Raw genomic sequence first — 23,253 nt, forward strand, 5'->3', positions numbered from 1 at the left:
CGCGTGCAACACGTACACCGCGGGGAGTTGAACAGTCGTGTCGATCTTGCTGCCAATTACAATATCAATAACCAAAAGCAAAAAAATAAATCCGTCAGGAGTGCGTTTTTTTTTTTTTTCAATACTTGGAGAAGTGTCAGCTCATTACCAATGAAGGGGAGAGCCCTCCTGTGCGTAGCTAGCATGTCGTTAAGACTCGTTGAGTTAATTCCTCTCCAATTAGGCTGAATGTGACATGAGGACCACTGAAGGAGCCCGCGGTGCAAGATGAGACCACTCAGCGCCCCCCACGCAAACCTCACTCCAACAATCCCGGCATTACCCAATACAATATGGCCACTAGTATTGGCGCTAATGTCTCCTAGAATTACTCTTCATTTGTTTTGAGAGGATTCGGATTTGCTGAATAATGTTTGACATTTTTGGAGGCTCATTCGAGGATGTTAAGTCTCAGAAGATTGTTCTTGGTTTTGGTTTTCTAGATGCTATCAGGTCATTATGATATCATGCATCATGTATCATGTCATTGTCGTAAAAATGTAACTATAAGCGTCACATTTACGATTTCTTAAATGAGTTGCCTATTTTTACATTTGAGTTTAAAACTGAGGGGAGCTACGTCTAGTTAGCCTTGTAGTGCAGTATTTGATTTAGATTAAGCCCATAAAATTGGACTAAAATTGTCACTAGTCAACATTGGGTATGTGTGAAGCCGTTGCGCAAAGCGAAGGTGCTTTACGATGAACCACGGTTAAGCGAAGGAACTCTTAACAACCACAAAAACAACTAAATTGCTAAATGGCCGTTAGCCAGCTAGCTGGCCGCCTAGCCTCATCATGTAATATTGGTGCTATCTATTTAATTGTATATCATAAATAACCACAGTGAGCCAAGCAGCTGACCGATGCCAAAAGCGTATCGTTACCATCTTTGTAATACACAAGTATTTGGACCGAGTACACCGAGTTCGCCTGGTTTTAGGACGTGGTCTTCACTGCCTTCCCGTCCTCCCCGCCATTAAAATGTCAAGTCAACGCCGAGGATGCCGCCTCCGCCGTCCTCGCTCACCTTCTTTTGTCCAAACATGGTCAACGGCTGCGCGTGTGATAAACATCTCTCTCTCGCTTGCTCTCGCTCGGCGGACACAATGTAACCAAAGGCCGTCTTCTGGAGTGTGAAACTCTCAGTGGGAGCTCAGTTATCTTGGTTCAAGTGGCTGACTAACCACTTATAAATGGCGTGGCGCACCACTCAAGCATGCGTTTCGGCCAGTGGACTGCCTGGAGGTTGAGACGGGCACCAAGGCTGTTTGTGCATCTGAGCAATAAAGACATCATTACAATGGCCATGAACCTTGACCCTACCATTCCTGTGCTTTTTGGGCCCTGGAAAAGGTGCAAACAGATCCCTTGGAGTACAGCAATTAGTCCTGAGATTTTACCTCAAGGGACTTCAATTAGGCTCTTATTTCTGACAGTCAAGGCACTCAAACTCCAAGTACATCATCTCAAAGAAGACTTTTGCTTTCATCAAGTGCCAGTTAAAAGCTTGGACTGCACTTTGAAACCAAGCCGCAGGCCTTTATCCTGACCTAAAGGGTGACTTTTAACTGAATTTAAAAAGTGTACGTCCCTGCATGCGGATGCTCAATTACAAGCATGCCCTCCCATCTCACACGCACGCACGCACACACACACACACACACACACACACCACCCATGGCAGTGAATGTGAAGCTGTTAAGCTCGGTCGCCAAGGCAACCAGCTTGTTGCCAGGTAGCAACTGAGAGAGAGAGAGAAATGGAGATGGAGTGCAAAGGAAGAATTAGTGAGATCGGAAAGATAAAATTAGACTTACAAGTGACATACAGTCACTTGATTTTTTACGTGTGTGTGTGTGTTTGTGTGTGTGTGTGTGCGTGTGTAACACTTGACAGACATTTTTAGCAGTGTCAGTCTAGCTGCACTATGTGACAACCAAGCCTCCTTTTTTTATTTCAATGAAGTCTGTACCAATAAGCATTTTAGGATACCTATGCCCAGTGGCGGTTTATGCTATGTGCAATATGTGGGGCCGCACAGGGCGGCATTTCTGGTTTTCTCTTTGCATCATGTCCTGTCAATCATTGGCATTTGTATAGGGAGTTTGCGCCCCCTTGTGGAGCCATTATAATGGCTCTGTAAGGGACTTTGCTAATAAACGGTGAAGTGAGAGTTATCGATGCCAAGTGTTTGGGGGAGGAGCTAAGGTTAGTTCGCTGTTGGTAGAAAACGTAAGCTAACCAGGTCTCCTTATTGGCTGACAATTGTGTGATCTACTTTTTTCACTTCAAATGAATTGACGTTCAATCAAAGTCAGAGTAATTTAGTAGTTTTGGCAAAATGTTGGTGGTAGTGTTTCGATTTACTGAAAGTAAAGTTAATTACTGGAACAACTAACTGGGGGGAGGGCGCAACTGAGGGGCTCGCACGGGGCACCACTCAAGCCAGGCTCGCCACTGTCTATGAATGTCAGCCTGAATTATTTGTATATTTTGTTAAAATATTGCTTCCTCTAAGTTGTTTAGACAAGCACAATAAATTCCGTTTTGATCTAATAACAAGCTGTAAGTGACTGAACATGGATTTTTCTTTTGTTACATTTAGAGGAAGAACATGTTATATTTCGGTGTACTGTATGTTGATACAGGATTTTCCTCCTTTAATTAATCAATATCTTGTTTGTATTCATATTTTTTATTATTTGTAATATTTCCTTCCTTTATTAGTTGTTAACATCTTGAAATTTGCATTACTGTCTTATACTGACCACAGTGGACCTAAAACTATTGACAATGTATATTTTAATGCTTTTTTGCTGTCTTTTAAAAAGATTACAAAAAGAACAAGGTGATAAGCTTGCGCAAAGAAGGATTTTTTTTTTGCTGCTCTACTGCACTGTAGCTACAATCGGTCACATCATGAGTCAAGCAAAGCGTCTACGCATGGAAAATGTCTTTTTCCAATCCAACGTCATTTCAACTCCATTAAATCCCCAAATGAAAAGCTTTGTGAGAGTCGCAGCACACTGGTGTTAAGTCGGCATGCTGCAGTGCACAACCTTGTAAGATAATGACACAACTCAATCTGTCTTTGAATGGACTGATAAGTGATTTATTTTTTCTTTTCCCCTACGCCAATCCGTTTTCGTGCGTCTACGTGTTTCATTAAATGGGACTTGATTGAGGATTATGACGCTTGTTCGCCCACGTGCGGATGAGGTTACGTCACGAGTGGGCCAATCTGCTCTGTCAGCCTTCATTTGCTCGCTCCACCTCCACGTTATCGGACCACGCCATTAAATATTTGTGTAAATAGCGAGGGAAAATGGGAGTCTTTGGCGAATGCTGCTGTATCATCATCATCAGCTGCCTCCATTTTGGAGACCCGCTCCATTTGAAGCTGCAATAAGCCTTCCGGAAGAATTCCAGGGAGGCAATCAGGGCCCAAAGCGCGCCTTCCCCCTCCTTCGCGTAATCCCGAGTCTCACGGCTACTGAGCATCCCAATCATGACACCGCAGATTGTGACTTTTTAATATGACACAGCATGTTTACACTGCAGCAGAGCAGGAGGGACGGTGTGTGCAGTGTGTGTTGGGTTGGATCACAAGTGAATTGAAGATGGCATCCTAATTAGATGAGGGAACCAGCAAGGACGGCAGAGAGAGAGAGAGAGAGAGACGACATAAGAGGGGAAAAGGGAGTAAAAGAGGACATGCACATACTACTAGCCTGTTAGCACAAGATTCCCCATTTACAAAATTCATGCAGTCATAATAACTCATTGCCAGGAAACAAAATATTAAATACACATTCCACTGTGGAAAGTGGCGAGACAGAAGCATTTAGGGATATTATTCGCAAATACACCATTTTGTGCTCCTTTGTGGCTTAAAAACAACTTCACTTGATAGTTTTGGCCCAAACCTGGATTAGTGGCAAGTGGTATTTGGTCCAAAAACAGTAAAAGCAGGCACCAGCTTATGAGTATTTTCCTTTATTATATGCAAACACACATCGATTTATTTGATGCACTGTAAGAAAAAGGAGAATTTACGGGAAGAATCTTATGAGAGCGGGGGCGGGGGATGGGTCAAGCAACAGGAAGTCCAAGATATAAAGTCCAAATATGGTTGCAGGTGTCGTCGAGTTTCCTGGCAACCTCAATATGTGCCTCTGCATCGTTTTATAACTGCGGTCAAGTTGGACAGAAGACACACACACACACACACATGCGCGCACACACATACTTGTACATACACGCACACAACTTCAGAAAACAGCTCATTAAAAACAGGCACGCACAGTCTGCACACACATCAAAGATCCTTCTGTTTTAATGTTGCATCCTTATGCATCTACATCATTAGTGGGAGCCAACTATCTCTTAACTTCACTATGGACAGAAATAATCAGGGGGGTGGAAGAACCCCCGACCACCCAAGAGGATCAGTGCATGCACCGGATGAAAAATGGCCATTGTGTACTGTACGTCTGCATTCAAGTCCTTGTTAAGCAGATGAGGAAAGTAAATGTTAAATGTTGCGACAGGTGATGGGTGGTATAACCCGTCTAAAGATAACTGGAAAAACTGTGCACTTTTCATCTTTTTCTGCTAATAATTTTCCATGTCAACTTACATTTCACGGAGATGCACGTTATAATTCACAGCCGTGTGCACCGTAAAAACATTTAAAGGAAAAAAGGGGGCAAGGCTTCCGTGAAGCGAGCGTGCAGGCCGCTTGCTTCGTCTTTGATTAGATTTTTATGCAGCAAAACGTGTGCTCGGAAGTAAAAGGCTGCGTGGGCACTTTTGAGGCTTTCGCGCGGAGGGAAATATTTTATTCACGGCGGCTTATGAGCCAGCACTTTTGCTGTGGATTTTTTTTTGTCGGTCACGCCGTGGGGTCTTGCTTGATGATTTAAGTCGTCAAGTTGATTTCCAGCTTTGATTGCGACGGGAGCTGAGGCGAGTGGCCCTCTGCGTACTTGTACGCGTGCGCGCTTAAATTGCCTTCAACAGGTGTGTGCTGCAGTCAGCACTGAGACAGATTAGCCGCCAGCCACGCAAAACCACTCACACATACACACACACACACACAGAGTGCACCCCCCCAGCCCCCAAAGCGTTAGATGTTAGATGTCACGTTTGGTGACCGTGCTCAGTGACCTCTTCAACTCTTCCCGTCTGTCCTTCAGCTCCGATGAAGTCAGACTGCGTTACCCATAAGGCACAGCTTGTCATGTCTGCAAAAGAAAAGCTGCACCGACACAGCAGCAGACGGACACTAACGTTGGGACTTATTGGCTAACAGTTATCAAAATGTATTAGTCAATACTTGGATGGGTCTTTTTATGTTCAGTGACTATAAAAATTCTATGCACCATTTTGTTGTGGTCCAACAAGAGAGCAAGGTTTAAATTGTGGGCCCTAATTCCAAAAGATATGTTTTGCACTGTAACAGGCTATAGGTCACATTAATGGTGGAAAAAGGTTGGAAATGAGTTCTCTTGGACTCCTTTTTTTTCTTATATCACAAAAACCTGGCATTTAATTAGGGTTGTGTAGACTTTTTTCCACACCCTGTATAAGATTGTTCACACTAGCATATTTTTAACACTTTAATCATACATTAACAATGGGATTTTTCTATAAAAAAAAAAAAAGATTGAAACTTTCCATTGAAATGACTGCTAATTGATGGATATTAACAGAGAATGTGCAAAATTTTGCAGAATAGTTTTCATAATTCAAATGAAACGAGCACCTTGCAGCATAATCTTGATTAAATCAACCATTTTTATGTTTAATTCTGCTGATTTTGTACCTTGTACTATCCCTTAAATGCAGTGGGGAGAGCAAAAATATGATTTATTATTTATTGTTCAAATGAGTCTGCATTGGAATGCGAAAAAAAAATTGCCTATCTCAGTTTCTTGTTAAGGAAAGCATTCAAACATATTGAGGGTGCCATATACCACCAAATTCAACAACTTTACATGTAAATGTTTCGGCAAAGTTACATATTTACAACAGTATAAAGAGGCAGCATATTGCCATAGAAAAAGAAAGTAGTTCCACCTGTCATCCTCTCCTTGTCATGTCTCTTCCTCCCTCTCCTCCCCTCCGCCTCACACTTTGTCACTCTCCCTATCCATTATTCATGGCGCCGTCACAGCCGGCATTAAAGGGCCTGGCAAAATCGCTACGGCAACGACACAGTGGCGGCAGTCGCAGTAGGCAGAGGCAGCAGCCGCATTGGATCATGGGAAACTGGGTCACCTCCCAGGAGTGGGAGAGTGCAGGGGTGCAGAGGAGGGAGGTCGCTGAGGCGCACACACACACGCACACACAGACACACACACACACGCACACACCTGATGGTTGTCCTACAAAAATACCAGTTAGGAAAGGAGACGAAACAGCAGGCAATGATCTGATTTCAGAGCTGTGTCATCGGTTTCAAATGTTTTGACCACTTTATTTAGTTACACGAGAAGGGCAAAATGTTAGAAACACCTCTCAGAATGATGCGGTGTAGTTGTACATTAACAAACACGTGGATCTTTTGTTACTTCTCTTCCTTTTTAAAATGTGCTCCCGCTTACGTGTTCCAGTTAAGAGGCGAGCGGAAGCATATTGAACCAATACTGGGATTTTAGAGTTCATATTTTGAGCTTTATTTTGGTGTACAACGCAGTCCCAGCACTGGTCTCAAATTTTTGGGAGTGTCCCTGAACACACCACAGAGTATCTGCTGTGGAAATGTGTTGATTTGCAAAATGTTCTCGATTCTTATGTGCATTTACATGTGAGGCCCATATTAAGAACAGGAAAGAAGACCACTTTTATTGATCCTGACCATTGTGCCTCCAACCGCTCAGTATTGCACCGTGCATGAATCATCACAGGAATAAAAACTCGATGTCAAGTGGGCCTAAACGGCGAATTCATTAGAGAGAGAAAAATTTAGCACCGTTGCCCGCTTTGCACAATTCACATCTCAATTATCTCAAAGCTGTAAAATCCTTTTGGAGGAGCCTCTTATCTACGCTCCTTTGAGGAGGCTATGGATTTAATGAGGGAGATCAATATAGGAATATGGGCCTTTACCGGGAGTCACTTCATTACATTATCTAATTAAAAAGATACATTCAGGCTCTACATCACACCTTTATTCCGTCGCATGTCGCCACCATTTGAACATCCAGTGATTCAACGCACACGCACCACCGGTGACACAAGTGAACAGATGGTTAAATGCCAGTGAATGGTTCACCAGCATGACTTTGCGTCACTTTATCGTGATAGTTTGCACTGGAATGACGTGAGCCACGGCAAAACATCAGAAGCGGTAGCGCTTTTATGAAGTCCAACCAAATAAGGACTTTAAAGCGGGTATCTCTGTTGCATTGAGAACGTGGCATTGCCGTGATGGACTGAGATGTTACTTTCCTCTTCCTCTTCCTCCTCCTCCTCCTCTGTGGGAGCTGGAATGTGGGTCGATGTGAGGCAGAGGTGGGACAATTTTAGATAACTTTCTTAAAAATATCCCACTCTATATCCCTTTACTCTTCCTCCTCTCTTGGCAGCGTGTGCATCTCTCCTTTGCCACCAGCATTAAGCATGGTGTTGCCGCGCTATACATTATGCATTACTTTTAATGCATTATAAAACTGAAAATAAAACAAAGGGAAATACAGTGTATTTTAAACAAGCACATAACTTTGCCTTGAAGTCCACTAGCTTAATGCTAACACATAATGAGAAACTCCATAGAGGGGCTAATGAATAGCATCAGTATTGCGGTGTTAGAACCCTTTTACGCAACGGACATTTGAACACAAACAGTGGAGCAACATATGTAGACATATGTTGAGATAACTTAAGCAAAAAAAAAAAAGTGACAAAAGCTGTTCTGAGTTCTTTACATTCTATTAAAATATGTCCTTACTAAATGTTTTTATAAAGTACAGTATTATAGATTGTTGTTTTTCTTATTAAAAAAACACATTACAAACAGTTTTTTTGGGAGGCTGGAATGGATGAATGGCATGAGTATTTATTTATTATGGGAACAAACAAAACTACACAATACACAGTCGTATTATCAGAATTTAGTAGCATTTCATACTTAAAAAAAAAAAATACAAAAAAATGCATAATAGTACAGTACATATACAAATACGTGAAAATGCTTTTCTTGTAACTTTTATGTAAACACATTGTACACATTGCCGAGTACACAAATGCCACCTATGGAATGAGAGGACAATAAAGCAAGGGAGGAGGAAGAGGAGGAGACTGAGGTGGAAGCGGAGTTGCTAATGAATGTGCTACCACAGCCTGCAATCATTTACACTCTTATCTTTTATTAGCAACGAAGGAAATACTTTGGCACCCGAATGTAATGTAAAAAGGGATTTTTTTTTTTAAGACAAACAGGGTTATGTGAGATGCTGCCCAGTTAAAAATAGAAGTTGCAAAGTTGTCTTTTTTTTTTTTTTTCAGGGTTCACATTGAGTTCCGCTGGAGCCTCGCGGCAATCTGGGATTAGTCCATTGTGGTGGAGCTGCGAAAAGCGCAGCCAATGGAGCGCAAGCCAGACAAGTAGTGTGTGACGCAGACGCAAACTTTCAAGTTGGCGGGCGCCCGCGTCTCAGGCTGCGCTGCTAACTGGGGTATTTCTCCTTTCCTGCGGGAGCTGGAAGAGGGAACAGAACAGCATTTCTAATTTTTTATAATGACTCCCCAGGCTTCAGCTTGTCGCCCGTCGGAGAGAGATTTGAAGCGCGGCATCTGTGTGCAAAAACACTCGCGCAATTAACTAAACCATCAGAAAATAGCGGAATGCCTTATTTATTGACTTATCTGACATACTGGCGGGATATTGAGTGCAACCAAACACAAACACCGGCGAGCGCCATGCACGTCCAGCTAGTCTATTCTAAGATACACACCGCACTAGCTCAAACAAATCACAGGCCTCCATTGTTTAGATACGGCAGAGCATAGGTGGATCCGGCACGCTACTTTCTGTCTATAAATAGAAAGTCCAGAAAGTTCACACAGGCCATAGCTTGAGTTACACAACTGGCTAGTAAGATACAGTACAACAATTGAGCCTTTACAATGCAATCAATGTACAGATGTACCTAATAAACTGTCCAAGTGTGTATAACTGTAAACTGTAAATATGTAGTCGACGATAATGTGATGTAAGTCGAGTTGAAGTCAATCGAATCGCTAAGATTTTTCAGCCAACCTTTTTTGCGCCACGGACCATTTTCCGTGTAAAGATATATTTTGACGACCCGTCTCAGAAACAAAACAAAAATAAATGCTTAAAAATACAGCTCGCCATTACGGTAATGGTGTGGTCTATTTTATGGTTGCTCCCCCACCTGTGTGCATGTGTCTTTGTGTGATAAGTCTCGACGAGGCGGAGGAGGGTGTGTGTCGTTTGCGTTGTATGACAAGTGCGCTACATAAAACAAAACATGGGGATAGATGTGTGTCGCGATGGGCTCCATTACCTCCTCAAGGATGATTAATTGATGCGACGGTGTTCATTGATCAAACCTCCATCGGCGCCCACCGCCTTGTTCGTTGCACGCCGAGCAGCCTTTTCACCTACCGCAAACACACACACACACCTCGTCGACCGTGAACTCTGGGAAATGGACAATAATAACGCATACACAAAAGCACAGAGCCTGATAATGAGTATATTATAATGAGTGTAAAAGTAATAAAAGAGATTATAAAGGAATAAGGCGAAAGGTTACACACGCACTTCAGTACATTGGTGTGTTGTGCCTTTAAATGGCGTGGCCGAGTGAATGTTGTTTCTCCTCCGTCCTCGCCGTGCACTTGCAATTAATCGCACTATATATTGATCAGCTAATTGTGTGGTTATGAAAATATTATCTGCGGGATCCACGTTGTTCAGATGGATGAGAGCGGCCCAAAAAGAGACAGACGTCGCAGCAGCTGTTTTTCCACTCACATTGATCTGGAAAATGACGAATGTGGTTCTTTAAAATGCTGTCCAAAGTGTCGTGTGAAATTATGTCATGGTAAAAGACATTTAAGGAGGAACATTAGCCTCTTGCAGCTCTCCAGCGTGCGGATGAACCGCTGCATATTAAATAAAGAGCAACGTTAAGCCATTACAGCTTGTGTAGGTTTTGCACGACACAAATCAAAGAAAGCAGTCATTTTGCTGCTGAATCTCCATTCCTCTGCTTTAATGAAATGATTCCTCAAGGAAAGGACTGCTGAAAGGAGAAAAAAAATGTTTTATGGAGGCGAGTCAAGGTTGTGGCAGAGTAGGACGCAAGAGGAGTAAAAATGTTAGTTGTCACTCGAGGACTGTCAGCTCTTGCAAGTGTTGTAGTGGGTCTGTGCCCCGCCACAGCCAGCAGACATCTCTGTGACCAAAAAAAAGCTGCATATAACGTTGTCTGTCTGACTTGTCTTTCTGTCGGCTCATTCTCTGCTGTGTGGTCCCAAAAAAATGACGGAGGAAACTCATCTAAGGTTTTTAATTTGTTACTATGCTTGGGATCATAAATGAGCGTGCCCTATGAAATCTGCCAAGCAGCAATGGAAATTGATTTCGAGAGTTAGTTTTGTGTACACGGAGCCTCGATTTGTGAAAGACCATGTTTTGCTATTCGTGTGTTCAAAGATGTTTGGGGGGATTAAATGTCGTCCTCTAAATCCAGAATGCTTATTACCCTCAGTGCCCTTTACTGTGCCCAAGTGTGAAATCTCGCCCCGATGCTCGGAGACACACAAACGCGAAAAAGGTGACACTCTCATCCCTCGCTAAACCGCCCGCATTTTGCCCCTTTCTTCTTCCTGCCCCGATGTCACCCATTTTGGTCATGATCAGGGATCGCTCCTCGAGGTCAGTTTTGGCTGCCGGCTGCCGGGAAATTGATGAGGCTCCGGCTGAGTCTCCGAGGCGACCGGCGTGGGGGGGACAGGCTCCATCGAAGGCCGAACAAGCAGAACTAATGGGCACGCCCCAAAGGGAAGGAAGGCGACGAGATAGCGGGAGAGTGTGCGCACACTCTGGTGGTATTTAAAAGCAGATTCATAGATTGAGCATCTGGAGGTGTTGTGGATCCTGCTCAGCCTTCCTCCCTTGTGTCCTTACATACATTCTCCAATTAATTTCACCCGTCTTTCGCTTATTTGTTGCCGTCATTGGCGTGTCCTCACGAGGGGACGCGTGGAAGGACGGGCGCGATACTGAGTTTGTATTGCCCGTGCACGTTTGTCATGTTTGAACGTGTCCTTTTTCCTGTGTGTGTGTGTGCGTGTGTGTGCATGTGCGTGTGCGTGCGTGCGTGTGTGTGTGTGTGCTGTGATGACGAGTACAGTTTTTCCTCTCTTGCGAAACAAGCCATTAGCACACATCTGTGCTCCCCACGGACCTAAACAACTGCTTGGCGTCTTTTCTTCTGTGGTTAAATTCAAATGTCGGGTGTGTGTTTTGTAACCGAAGGGTCCAGTTGAAAAAAAGAAAGGGACCTTGTGATTATTAGCCAGACAACAGACGAGTGGCGGACGAACAAAAGCAAGATAATGATGCGAGGGATGGGCTGCGAGGATGGCTAGCATGCCAGACTCAGCAGGGGGTTGGCACCACAGCGCGGGGTGGGAAGTTAATGAGAGGCTAACTCGAAAGCATGCGTGCGCACACACAAGCATTGCGAGACGGCAGTGATTCCTTCTGCTTGTACGTGTATTATAAGAAAATTGGCAAAGAAAAATTCTAATGGCCACGATAACAACTAAAGCTAGCGGTACAGTATCGAATTAGTAGAGAGTGAGACCAAGAAATATAGAAATAAAACAACCACACTGTGATCCAATATAATCTGGCACCACTGTGTGTTGACGGTCTATTGTCGTTCAAGGCGCATCGCGCGCACAAACGCGCACTTCCACATTCAACAAATGGGGCCAGTGGGGTTAAGCTACCTGTTATGCTGTTAGAAATTAATATTGGTCAAGCGCTGACACATTTTTATTTTTTTTTATTTAATACATAAATGAACTGCAAGCCGATGATGTTGCTGACAGGGTGGACAACAACTTTCGGATCATGAAAAATAGAAGATTCACGATCAAAATGACTCGTGGACAATAAATATTTTTTTGACACTGCAGTTAGCAGAGCAGTGTGTGGAACACGCCAAAATCACTGGCGTCCAATGAAAGAAATGAGAAACACATTTTAAGACTTGTCATCATAGTGGTATGTGTGAAAATGTTTGACCACTTATAATAAGACCTCAGAGGAGACGCTTTATAGTAATATTGAGCCCAAAGCACAGCAAGGAAACTGGAGGCGGAACCCTCACTAATTGCGCTTACCTCTCCCCCATTTTTCTTATCTGTCCTCATTCACCCCTCACCGAGTGTGTTTATGCTCCGTTTATGTCACACACTGTGTCACGTTAACGCATGACTCATAACTCTCAGCGTATCATTGCGCGGGAAGACAAGCGGGGAGAACTGCAGATGTGCACGCCGATACACCACCGATGTGCCAAGGGGGTCTTCATTCCTCATCTCGCCTCGCCCCATCTTTCATTTTAACTAACGTTCAGTCACGCTCGCTCTGTCATGGTGTAGAGCGAGGGTGTTAAAAGCCCGGTGAACTCAAATAAGGTAAAAGCTGAGGCTTTTTCAAACGCGAGAAACAGGTGGACAACAAACTGCCGAGTGGCACACGAGGGAGGGCGAGGAAATGATCGGGAGCGGGGATGTGCTGACGAGACAGATGCGGGGCAGAAGGAAATGATCGGCCGAACAGCGGGAAAGCGGCTTTGGAGGCGCAGCTTGGAGACGCAAGGGCAGAGAGTGCAACTTACTAGCCTCACACTGCAGGCGAGCTTCTGTGGATACAGGGGGAGGGGGAAACATCTAATTAGCCAGTGGAGGGGGGCCAGAATAGGAGTTATGTGCTCCCTCTTACATGTTCCAGTTAAGACGCGAGTAGGAGCATTGATTTGATTCTTATTATTTTTTTTTTGTCAGTCTTTTGACCAAAATGTCATTTAGTTTTCGTCATCATTTTGTCATCTAAATTCATTTTTTTTTTCTCAATTTAGTTGAATAAAACTGCAGTATATTTAGTCAACTGAAATAAAAACCATTACATTCTGATTGGATCTTTTTTATTTGTTGATGAAAATGTCAATATGATTTGTCATTGGCTTAGTCCTCGTACATGCAATTTTATTTAGTTATCATCTCATTTCGGTCGGAAAAAGGTTGACGAATATGACAAAAACAAAACAAAAAAAGTGTCAACAAAATTAACATGGATTTTGTACCAACTGGAGACGTTTGAAGGAGGACTGGCTGACTCCAAAGTTAAGTCGTTACAGTCATCCAGCCGAGAGGTGATTCCCAACACAAATGTGGCAGTGCTGTGGACACAGGTTGGCGACACAAAGGCAGGGAAGGATCTGATTGGACAGGCTAGCACTACAATAATAAACAGATTGTGAAAGTAAGACAGATAATTAACCTGATCGAGCTCTTGTATTGGATCTTGTGAGAGTATGCAGGTGTTGCTAATGATCCCTCAATGATGCTATAAAGACCAGTGGGTGCGAGAGTCGGTGTGGACTTATAGCGCGCCCCGCCGTGTGTCTTTCCTGCGCTTAATGACGAGCGCATGCGTTGTCCGCGGTGTAACCTTCCAGCCACACGCCGCAACCCCCACCGAGTCTGAGGGCGAGGCTGGAGGTGGCTGTCATCTTTCATCTGAGGACTAAACACAAACTGCGACTCGGCCCTCTCCGATGCACTTTAAATGACTTTCCCAGAAACCAGAAAGGCCACAGGATGAAAATATGTCAGAAGAGACTTCGCATGAAACACACACAGATGTCCTTTCCTCAACATATACGATAAACTTCTGGCTTTCTGGAAGTTGGGATTGTCTTTTTATAGCGCGTGGGTCGCCGTTTTCAACAGTGCTACTATGGCAACAGCAGGGGAGTGGGTGTTTGCAGTTAATCCTGTTTGGGTGTCACGGTGCCATCGCTAGGGGAGCCGCGCACACGCTCTTCAATGTTATTTCATCAAATGAAGTGCGCGTAACAATTAATTGTTTGACAACGGAGTTAGTCATTACATCAGTAACACTGCTCTCCAAGCTATACGGATTGGCAGCACACACACACACACACACACACACACAGCGCTCATTCTCTTTCCCTATTTTCACCGTGCTGGGCTTTGGTTTCGCTTCACTGGCTATCAACTAGGAAGGAATGATGGAGTCATTTTCAACACACACACACGAGAAGAAGAAGCGCACACGCCATTCACGGGGCTTTTCCGGCACTCTCAGAGGAGTTAGAGGGGTATGTTCGGCTGTGATAGCGGCAAACCAACAAATTCACCGTGTAGTGAGAGAAAAGGAGGATTTCTTTGGCTTTAGACAGTAGTTGTCTCCCGTTGACATGTAACCTTTTTTTTCCCTCTCTATTTGAAGAGCTTCTCAAAAACAGAACAATGTTACACTTTTCACTCTTTAAAGCACACATGAATGATGATGTCCCTACAGTTTTAGCTCCATTTGCTTGCGAGGTGAGGACAACTAATGGCTAATATTGTGCGGCTATACAACATGGTGTAATTTAGATATGATTTTAATTCATTCATTAACGAACACTTGTACCACAAATCATCTTTCCCCATTGAAATGAATGGAAATGCCATTAATCCATTCCAGCCTCCTGCGTTCCAGCTGCAGTAATATTAGTCGTTCTTTGCAGAGGATCAAGAAAATATGCCTTTGAGTTTTGTTATATTGTCTGTCTATGTATCTTGATGTTTGTGTTTTAATATCTGTTGCTTGAACACGTTACAAGACTGCCGCGTAGATGCTGATGATTCATTAACCTGTCTCCAGCATTTCCCATTGTTTGTTAGCATTAAGCTAGCGAACTTCAAGGTAAATTTGCACGGTTGTTGTCAGTAAATGTCTTTCTTCTTATTCGAAGCTCGGAGCCTCTTTTTCAAAGTTTTTTTTTTTTTTTTTTTTTTTAACTATCTGCCAAATTGCTGCTTGTTGTTCATTGCCACCAAACATGACTCGTATCTCGAATTTTTGCTCATAAGTCAAGGCAAAACAATCCGACAAACGACAGCTTATATCTTGAAAGTCTCATAAGGCACCACTGTATTTGGTGTCATTTCATTTCATTTCAATTCTTTTTTTGACTTGATTGGGATTTTGGAGCTCAATGACAACTGTGTTCATTTTGTGTCCTTACAAGTCATTGTCGTGCATCCTCGAGATTGAATGGCAACGAAAAAGACTTAGAAGAGGGTTCAAAATGGACAAAAAATAGGGAGAGGCGTGTCTGAGAAATGGATTTGGACCTTCGGGAGATGGAATGAAGGGGGCCAAGCTGCCTTGAAATGAGGTCAAAATCCCTATTATTATGTTTTATGTATATAGTACTTATGGTTTTGCAGAATGCATTGAGTGACTGTAAGCATGCAAAAAGAAAAACATTGTACTAAAACTGTACAAAAGTTGTGAGTGGATGCTTTTAGGCTGATAATTAGTTAGGATTGTGGGTTCAAAGCTACTACTATTAAACGCTAGCTGCTCCTTTCTTTCTTTCCTTTTTTTAATATTCCCTAACAGCGCGATATGGCTCACACATGCATGCACACACGCATGCAGTCACACATGGTGATTTAGTAATCAATCTTCCGCTGTCATTTGAGCAAGCAGCATCCCGATGCACTACAGTGTCTGTGTGCCACTTCGCTTTGTCTTCATTTGCGACACCCGTGCGTGTGCGCGCTTCGGTGTTTGTACGGCACGTAAGGAAAAGCGCTCTAAATCCTCTCGCTCACCTTCGCTGTTTCATTATCTTCCCGAGCTTTCTTTTACTGCCTTCATCTCCTTCCCCGTCTCTCAAGGTTCTCTCGCTCACGCACATGCGCACACACACATACACAAGCTGTGTATAGGAGGTGATTTATGCTCCTGTGTTCTTTTATTTTTAGACCAATTGCTCTGTTTTGCTCTCTTTCCCTCCCCTCTGCTTACATATCGTTGCTTCTCTGCACACTTGTATATGCTATCCCAGCGTCCTCACTTTTTGACACCTTTGCCTGTATTTACAGGCACTTTTTAAATGTTTATTTTACCTACAGCCTTCTTTTTCTTTGCCCTCTTCCCCCGTCTAGAAGCGTGCAGGTCGGGTCGAATAAAGCTCACTTCTGTGGATGTGGGACCGTATTCGTCCCTGTTGTACATCGGTGCTCCAGGCGCCCTAACCCAGAGCAGAAAAAAAAAAAAGCGCACATAAAGACAGTGACTTAATGAATAATTTATCCCAGACAATAAAAGCTTAATGGTAATGCATTAACCGTCTGTTTGCTCGGAGGCGGAGCCAGCGTGAGGCCCACTGTGTGCTTGGGTGCAAGTGTGTGAGTTGTTCGAAAGTGACGTGATTAATAAGTGAAAGAACACGTGAAGAGACCTCCAAAGTACGCTAATGTGTCTCAGTGGGGTGCTGACAGTTTGGTCTATTGTCCATTTTTCAAATAAACATCGAGAGAAAAAAGATTTCTATTAAATATATTCTCAGATGGAACTGGCTTTTCTAGCTTCAGCTTCATCAGCAGCATAAAGTCTGGAATAGCGCTATAGACTCCTGAAGAATAGGTTTTTATTCATATTTTGGGAGATTTTATTTTGATATTGTCTTTGTATTGAATCTTTTATTTATGATAGGTTCATTTTATTCATTTTTTTTTTTTTATTTTATTTTGGGAGATATTTCCATTTGACTTTTTAATCTATTTTTCTTTATTCTATTTCTTATTGATCCTATTTGTATTTCCTTTTTTTGTGTCATTTGTATGTGTATGTTTATTTTTAATGTGTCCATTTGTATTAAATGAAACATGTAGATTGACACAACAGACCTCTGAAGAATAATTTTTTAATTATTTTTTTAAAATTGGTTTATTTCAAGTTTTGATTTCTTTGATTTACGTTCATTTATTTGTTTTTATTTCTATTTTTATTGCATTTTATTTTGGGATACATTTTCATTGCTAATCCGTTTTCCCCTTATCATTCTGCCCCAAGTTAGCAGCTTTTATTTCCCAATCTGAGCAATGATCGCCACACACGCAAACATATGCGCACAATAGGAGAGAGGACAGTGACAGAAAAGTAGCAATTATGAGCGTGCGATGCGGGTATTCTCGGTACGGCGCTGATCAGCGTCATCTGCGCGCGTGTAAGCGCAACTGCCGCTGCGGCTGCAGCCCGCAGTTTCCATGGCAACGTGGGAACCCATCTTGGTCTCTATGGTAACTTGCGGTTGGCACCCAGGAAGAAAGATGGAGCGAGAGAGTGGGAGTGAAACAAGGAAGAAAGAGGAAAAGACGAGGTGGGAACATTGAAAAACAATGATGACCAATAGAAAGCAAGAACAGGGGCCAAAAAGTCCACAGATGTTAGAAATAATGGAAAAACTTTGAGAACTACAATGTTCACCTGTTACATGGGAAAAAATGTGATCGATTTTTTGGAGTCAAGTGGGAAACAAATGAGTGCGCTCGTCGCATGTGTGCAGGGAGAGCCACAGTTGCTGTTGCACTGTTGCTCGCCAAACACACAAATACGAAATGAGAACACTTGCGAGGAGCTGTTGGAGGCCGCGACTTTCATTGCTCCTTATAGTTTTGTCATATAAACATTGTATTTTATGGGATGGGACACAAATTCAAAGATGCAACAACACTCGTTTGTGGCTTTAAAATGCGTCATCCTGTTTTAGGCACACACACACACACACACACACACAGAAGGTCAAGGCGGATGGAAACGCGGCACATCGTGCGATAGAATGTCGATGCTGTAATCCGATTGGCCGCGCTGATGGATAGGCGGTTGAGTTGACCTATTACAGTTAACCGAATTATTGCAACGACGCGCTCACCTTTCCGCCATCCGCTCTGCCTGCTTTCCTCTCTCTCTCTCTCTCTCTCTCTCCTTCTTTGCATCCTTCCATCCATCTTCTCCTCTTTCACCCTCTCATTCCTTTCCCATCACTAACCAGATTAGTTGCCCCCCTTAATGATTTTGACCTTTGCGAGGCCACATGAACGGAAGAAAGTGTGTGTATGTGCATCCGTGTGTGTGTGCGGGCGCGCGCGTGTGCCTCCTTGTGTGTGTGTTTGTGTGTGTGATACTTTGCTGTTCCTACCAGATGTTCTTCTTTTTTTTCAACGTCTGAGCGCCACACAGGCTGCTTGTCACTGGCAGATACGCAACACATGTGTTTGTGTGTGTTTGTGTAATTAATTAGACTGCTCGCTGTGTGGTGGAGAGTGATGAATATGAAAACTATCAATTATTGAACCCCTCTGCAAGTGACACGCATTTTAAAGAAAGAAGAAGAAAAGAGCGAAATAAATAAAGACGTTTCATGTAAAATCACTCACCTGGATAATGACTGGACTCCGTTGAGGCGTTAAGCTCTAATTGCCTTTCAAGGGCGGAAATATATTCATGTATTGAATACTTTAAAATATTGCAAATATTTACTTTCTATGTATTCAATAGTTCTATTATTTTTACATAGTCTACACACCCTTGTTCATTTGTGTGATGTAAAAAAATGAGACCAAGACACATAATTTCAAAGGTTTTAAACCTAAACAACTCAATTGAATTTGAGTTGAAATTTGAAGTAAAACTGAGCCGCTGAAATAATTTAGTTGCACAAGTGTGCACACCCTCTTAAAGCCACACGTGGCTGTGTTCAGAACTAACCAATCATGTTCAAACTCATGTAAAATGGAAGTTAGCACACACCTCACGCACACTCTGATATACTCCCTTTTTTTTTTTTTTTTAAATCATAAAAACCTTGCATTTGAAGAGTTGGTGTGTGGGCTTTTTGTATCCACTGTATGTTGACATGATCAAATGTATCAAAGAACTCAACAAGTCTTGATGTGCAATTCCCAAGAGATTGTTGGTCCACGTCCAAGCACATATTTGTGTATTTTGTGTGTCGTCTGGCACGAGATGCTCGAAGAAGCCGAGGTCAACGTTCAGCCAGCTCGGAGCTCCAGCATCAGGTTCCTCGAGTTCCTCCCACAGCAGTCTGCTGAGATCCGTTTGACCTCGCGACCCAGCGCTCTGGCCGGGCGCGAGCGTGCGACCATGGGAAACCACCAGGATGCACACAAGGGGCGATGATGGATGAAAGCAGATATTTTGGTGTTTTTCAAAATGAATATGAGGAGAGAGCGGGTGTAAACGCCTTCGTGTTGAGTCATTATCCGAGTTCCGCCTTGTCATATTATTTAGAGAACATGACGGATGACGATGTTGAGAAGAAAAGTGATTTTTTTGGGTTTTTTTTTTTTTTTTTATGACGCCGCTCGTAAGGTTTTGTAATCCCCTTCGTTTTTGTCGAGGCCGTTTCGGGCCATTTCCCAGGACCCCGCCCCTCCCCCCCCCCTCTCAGTCGGGGGTCATCGCTACAACAGCAACGCTAGTAAAAGTTGTGTTTGTGTGACTGAGTGTTTGTGCGCAACGTCTGTTGCGACAGGAAGTGGGACTCCTTGGTTAAATAATCCTCATGTTTTGATTGTGTACTCAATTACTCGTCATACCAGGGGTTTTCAAACTTTTTGCACAAAAGTACCACGTAAAAAAAATTTAAAAGATAATAATACTCTCTAAGTGCCACCATCATGCCCAACATTAAAATACAAAAAAAACAAGACAGAGGCTTAAATATGGAAAAATTAAAACAAATTAAAAATCGGTTCAAATATATTGCACATAAAGATAAAAAATTGTACCTGAATAAATGTTTGAAAACAAACATTTCTTAAGATTACAATCAATGCAAAAGTATTGTACTTTGTTAAATATAGCTGAAGTGTGCTTAATACTGTAACATACTGTATGTACAGTTTGACACTGCACTGAAATATGGGAAGTTAAAAAAAATACTTGAATTATGATTTAATTCAAATGTATTGGGCATAAAAGTTCAAGAAAATTGTACCTAAATAAATGTATTAAAAACAACAGTTCTTAACGATTCAGTGCAAATGTATTGCACGTAAAAGTTAAATACAACTGAATGGTACAAATTACAGTTACAATACAAAGTTACTGTACTGAAGTTCAAGCTATTGTAACATATGCAGAGTTTTAACATTTCATTTAAGTTATTCTTTCACGTACATTAGAGGGAGCCTCCATACCACACTTTGAGAACCACGGCTTCAGAAAAATACATGGATGCAAATAATAATAACGCACAAATAATTACAAACAGAAGGGAGCAGCTATTGGCCACATGAGGCAAAATTTCAAGTTGTGATGTGCACATGAGCACTGAACCCTCAAAGAAGAAATTAGACAGAGGCGTCTTACGTAATATGACGCATTGAAATAAACAAATGTTTCGGTGTGCTTGTCTGCAGGAGCGCGTGGAGTATCTGTTCCTCATCATCTTCACCGTGGAGGCGTTCCTGAAGGTGATAGCCTACGGCCTGCTCTTCCACCCGAATGCCTACCTGAGGAACGGCTGGAATCTGCTCGACTTCATCATCGTAGTCGTCGGGTGAGTCAGCGGAGATTGTTTGTTTTTTTTGTTTTTTTTTACTTTTACTTTTACTCTTCTTAACTGAATTCCACAAGGTGACCGCCGTGACCACTCCGACAATGGAGTAATTTCTTTCCCTGTGATTTATTTATTTTTATTTTTTTTGCCCGCAATGGCAGTGAGTCACAAAGGCCCCTTTTCCACACAACCGTAAAGTCATCTTTCAGGGTGAATCAAGTTTTAAAGCCGCACTAAAGCTTGGCCGACAGTGGATTGGTGAGCCTTAAACTGATTAGCTTGTTAGATGCTGATAGCAAAGCTGCGCTCTGTTTTTCTTTATCTGCCACTCAGCAACTATCGCCCATCTGCTAAGCCTCTGCGTGTGTGCGTGTGTGTATTGGCGAGCATCACGGTGCCAGCGCCTGTGGCATAAACACAACCTGTACCACTCTTAGACTGTTATCTAGCCTTTCTGTTTGCTTGTCTGAGGCTTTTTCTGTCTGCGTCTGTCCGGATGGAGGCTTTTATGATGACACGCTTCGGAAACAAGAGGCGCCACGCCGCTCGCTTTCAACTGTGCAAGTGATGAGTTCTCGCTCCGACCTTGGCTAAGTGTGGATCAAGAAACATTGCACTCCAGTCAGTGTTTTTTGGGGGTCACCTTTTAACAACACAGCCGCTCTCTCCAATTAGCCCCTGGTGCGCAAACATCAATCACGCCAATTAGCGTTTCCTACCAGCAGATTGTCCCTTGAAAGTGACAATGAAGGCTTGATGGACTCATCATTAGGTAGTAGGATTCGAAGAACTAAAAGATTGTTTTGAGTCGACTTTAATGGGATGAAAGTCGAGTCGATGTGGCTTAATCGATGATGTCACTGATATTTTGTTCAGCACAATACAGATGTTCCCAACCTTTTTTGCACCACGGGCAGAAAAACAAATAACGTTTGCGAGGCTAACTGCTATTGTCATCCACAAGCATCTTAATTTCATAGACCCGTACCCGCACACATGTACAAGTTCTTATAGAACGGATCCTCTCATGCATAACATTGTGTGATTGCCCCTATTTGCCTGGAAATATTTGTACAGACATGAAATAGGATATGAAACAGAATGGTCAATTAGGAAGAAAAAATAAAGAAATGTGTCAGTCACAACAGTGACGCATAAATGCACACACCCTGCATTTGTCCCACTGCACATAACCAGGTGTCATCTGTGATAGCATCGCTTCAGCGTGTGTGTGCATGAATGAGTGTTGTCTTAACTGCCAGCCAGCCCGTGCGCGGAACTGAGAAATGACGCTGTGGAATGGTCAGCATCTGGGTGCAAGGCTTTGTCCTGGCGCCAACAGGGCTTGAAGGCGCACACATCGCACAGGCAAAAGGCCGTAATTGTCTTTTAATGCCACGTCGCACCAAAACGCAAATCGGCGCGCCCTTGAATGCGCTTTTTACCGGCTGTGTCAAAGGCGAGCGTGAGTCGAACTGAAAGGCAGGTGGAGTGACATGGAGATGCATTCGAAGTGCTCTTTTGAAGCGGCCAATTCATCTGTGCTAATTGAGAATTGTCCACGACTAATGTGGCGTTTGAGCCAGCCACAGTTGGGGGGGGAAATGGTATTGTATGGCAATCTTAGAGATGGCGCGATGAGAGGTAAGCTAATTAGCGCTGCTTATTTGCTTAATGTACACAATTTCAGTACTGGAGCCTTTATTATTTTCATTTGGAGATTAGTGATGACCAGCAAACCAACTTTAGTTGTGCTATTATTATTTTTTTATTATTCACAGCAGTTAGTTTCCACAAAGCCAAGCCCAAAACAATTGAGTCATTGTGTCATGCCTCATCATAAAATAATATTTCAAGCCAAGTGTTAATATTAATATTTCCCCATGTGTGAATAACAGGGCCAGCAGATGAAACACCTTTCATTGTTGTAATGCCGGAATAAAAAACAATTATGATCATGTTTATATTCTAGAAGCACCTTTAACTGATGTCTCCAGCTATTTAAAAAAAAAAAATAGAAAGTTTCCAAGCTAGGTTAATGTCCCTGTTTACCTCACTTAAATTATTAATAAACTAATGGATGTTTCCGATCCGGGGTTGGTGAATTCAATTTTGCAGGGTCTGGAGTCGGAATGAAAATTAAAAGCAGGTCAGACGAGGCCTGCATTTTTGTTGAGTTCACATTAAAACCTTTGCAGTTGTTTATTTGCTCATAAACAGCGTTAGATTGCACAATCTGCTTCGACTCTCACGCTAAATGGTCGCCCCAATACGAATCAACTCTTGGAAGAAACTGGTAGGATGTTGATATGATATGATGATCATATTTTTTTGAGAACTCTTGCCATTTGTTTTGCAGGTTGTTCAGTGCCATCCTGGAGCAGGCCACCAAGGGCGACGGCGCCGCTCCAATCGGAGGAAAAGCGGCGGGCTTCGACGTCAAGGCTCTGCGGGCCTTCCGAGTACTCCGACCCCTCCGACTGGTCTCCGGAGTGCCCAGTAAGTACACAGTAGGGTAGACCATTGAGAAAACTACACAATTGAAT

At 42.9% G+C, this 23,253-nt stretch overlaps 1 protein-coding gene across 1 annotated transcript in view; it reads left to right on the top strand.

Moving 5' to 3' along the window:
* cacna1c (calcium channel, voltage-dependent, L type, alpha 1C subunit) overlaps positions 1 to 23,253 on the top strand; it is a 112,378-nt gene that overhangs the window by 51,745 nt on the left and 37,380 nt on the right. Inside the window, exons 6-7 of the mRNA XM_061762128.1 lie at positions 20,568 to 20,707; positions 23,067 to 23,206. Of these exons, the coding sequence (XP_061618112.1) occupies positions 20,568 to 20,707; positions 23,067 to 23,206 (280 nt within the window). The remainder of the gene's footprint in view (positions 1 to 20,567; positions 20,708 to 23,066; positions 23,207 to 23,253) is intronic.

The sequence above is a fragment of the Phyllopteryx taeniolatus genome, chromosome 22 (genome assembly GCF_024500385.1).
Source record: "Phyllopteryx taeniolatus isolate TA_2022b chromosome 22, UOR_Ptae_1.2, whole genome shotgun sequence".
Classification (NCBI taxonomy): domain Eukaryota; kingdom Metazoa; phylum Chordata; class Actinopteri; order Syngnathiformes; family Syngnathidae; genus Phyllopteryx; species Phyllopteryx taeniolatus.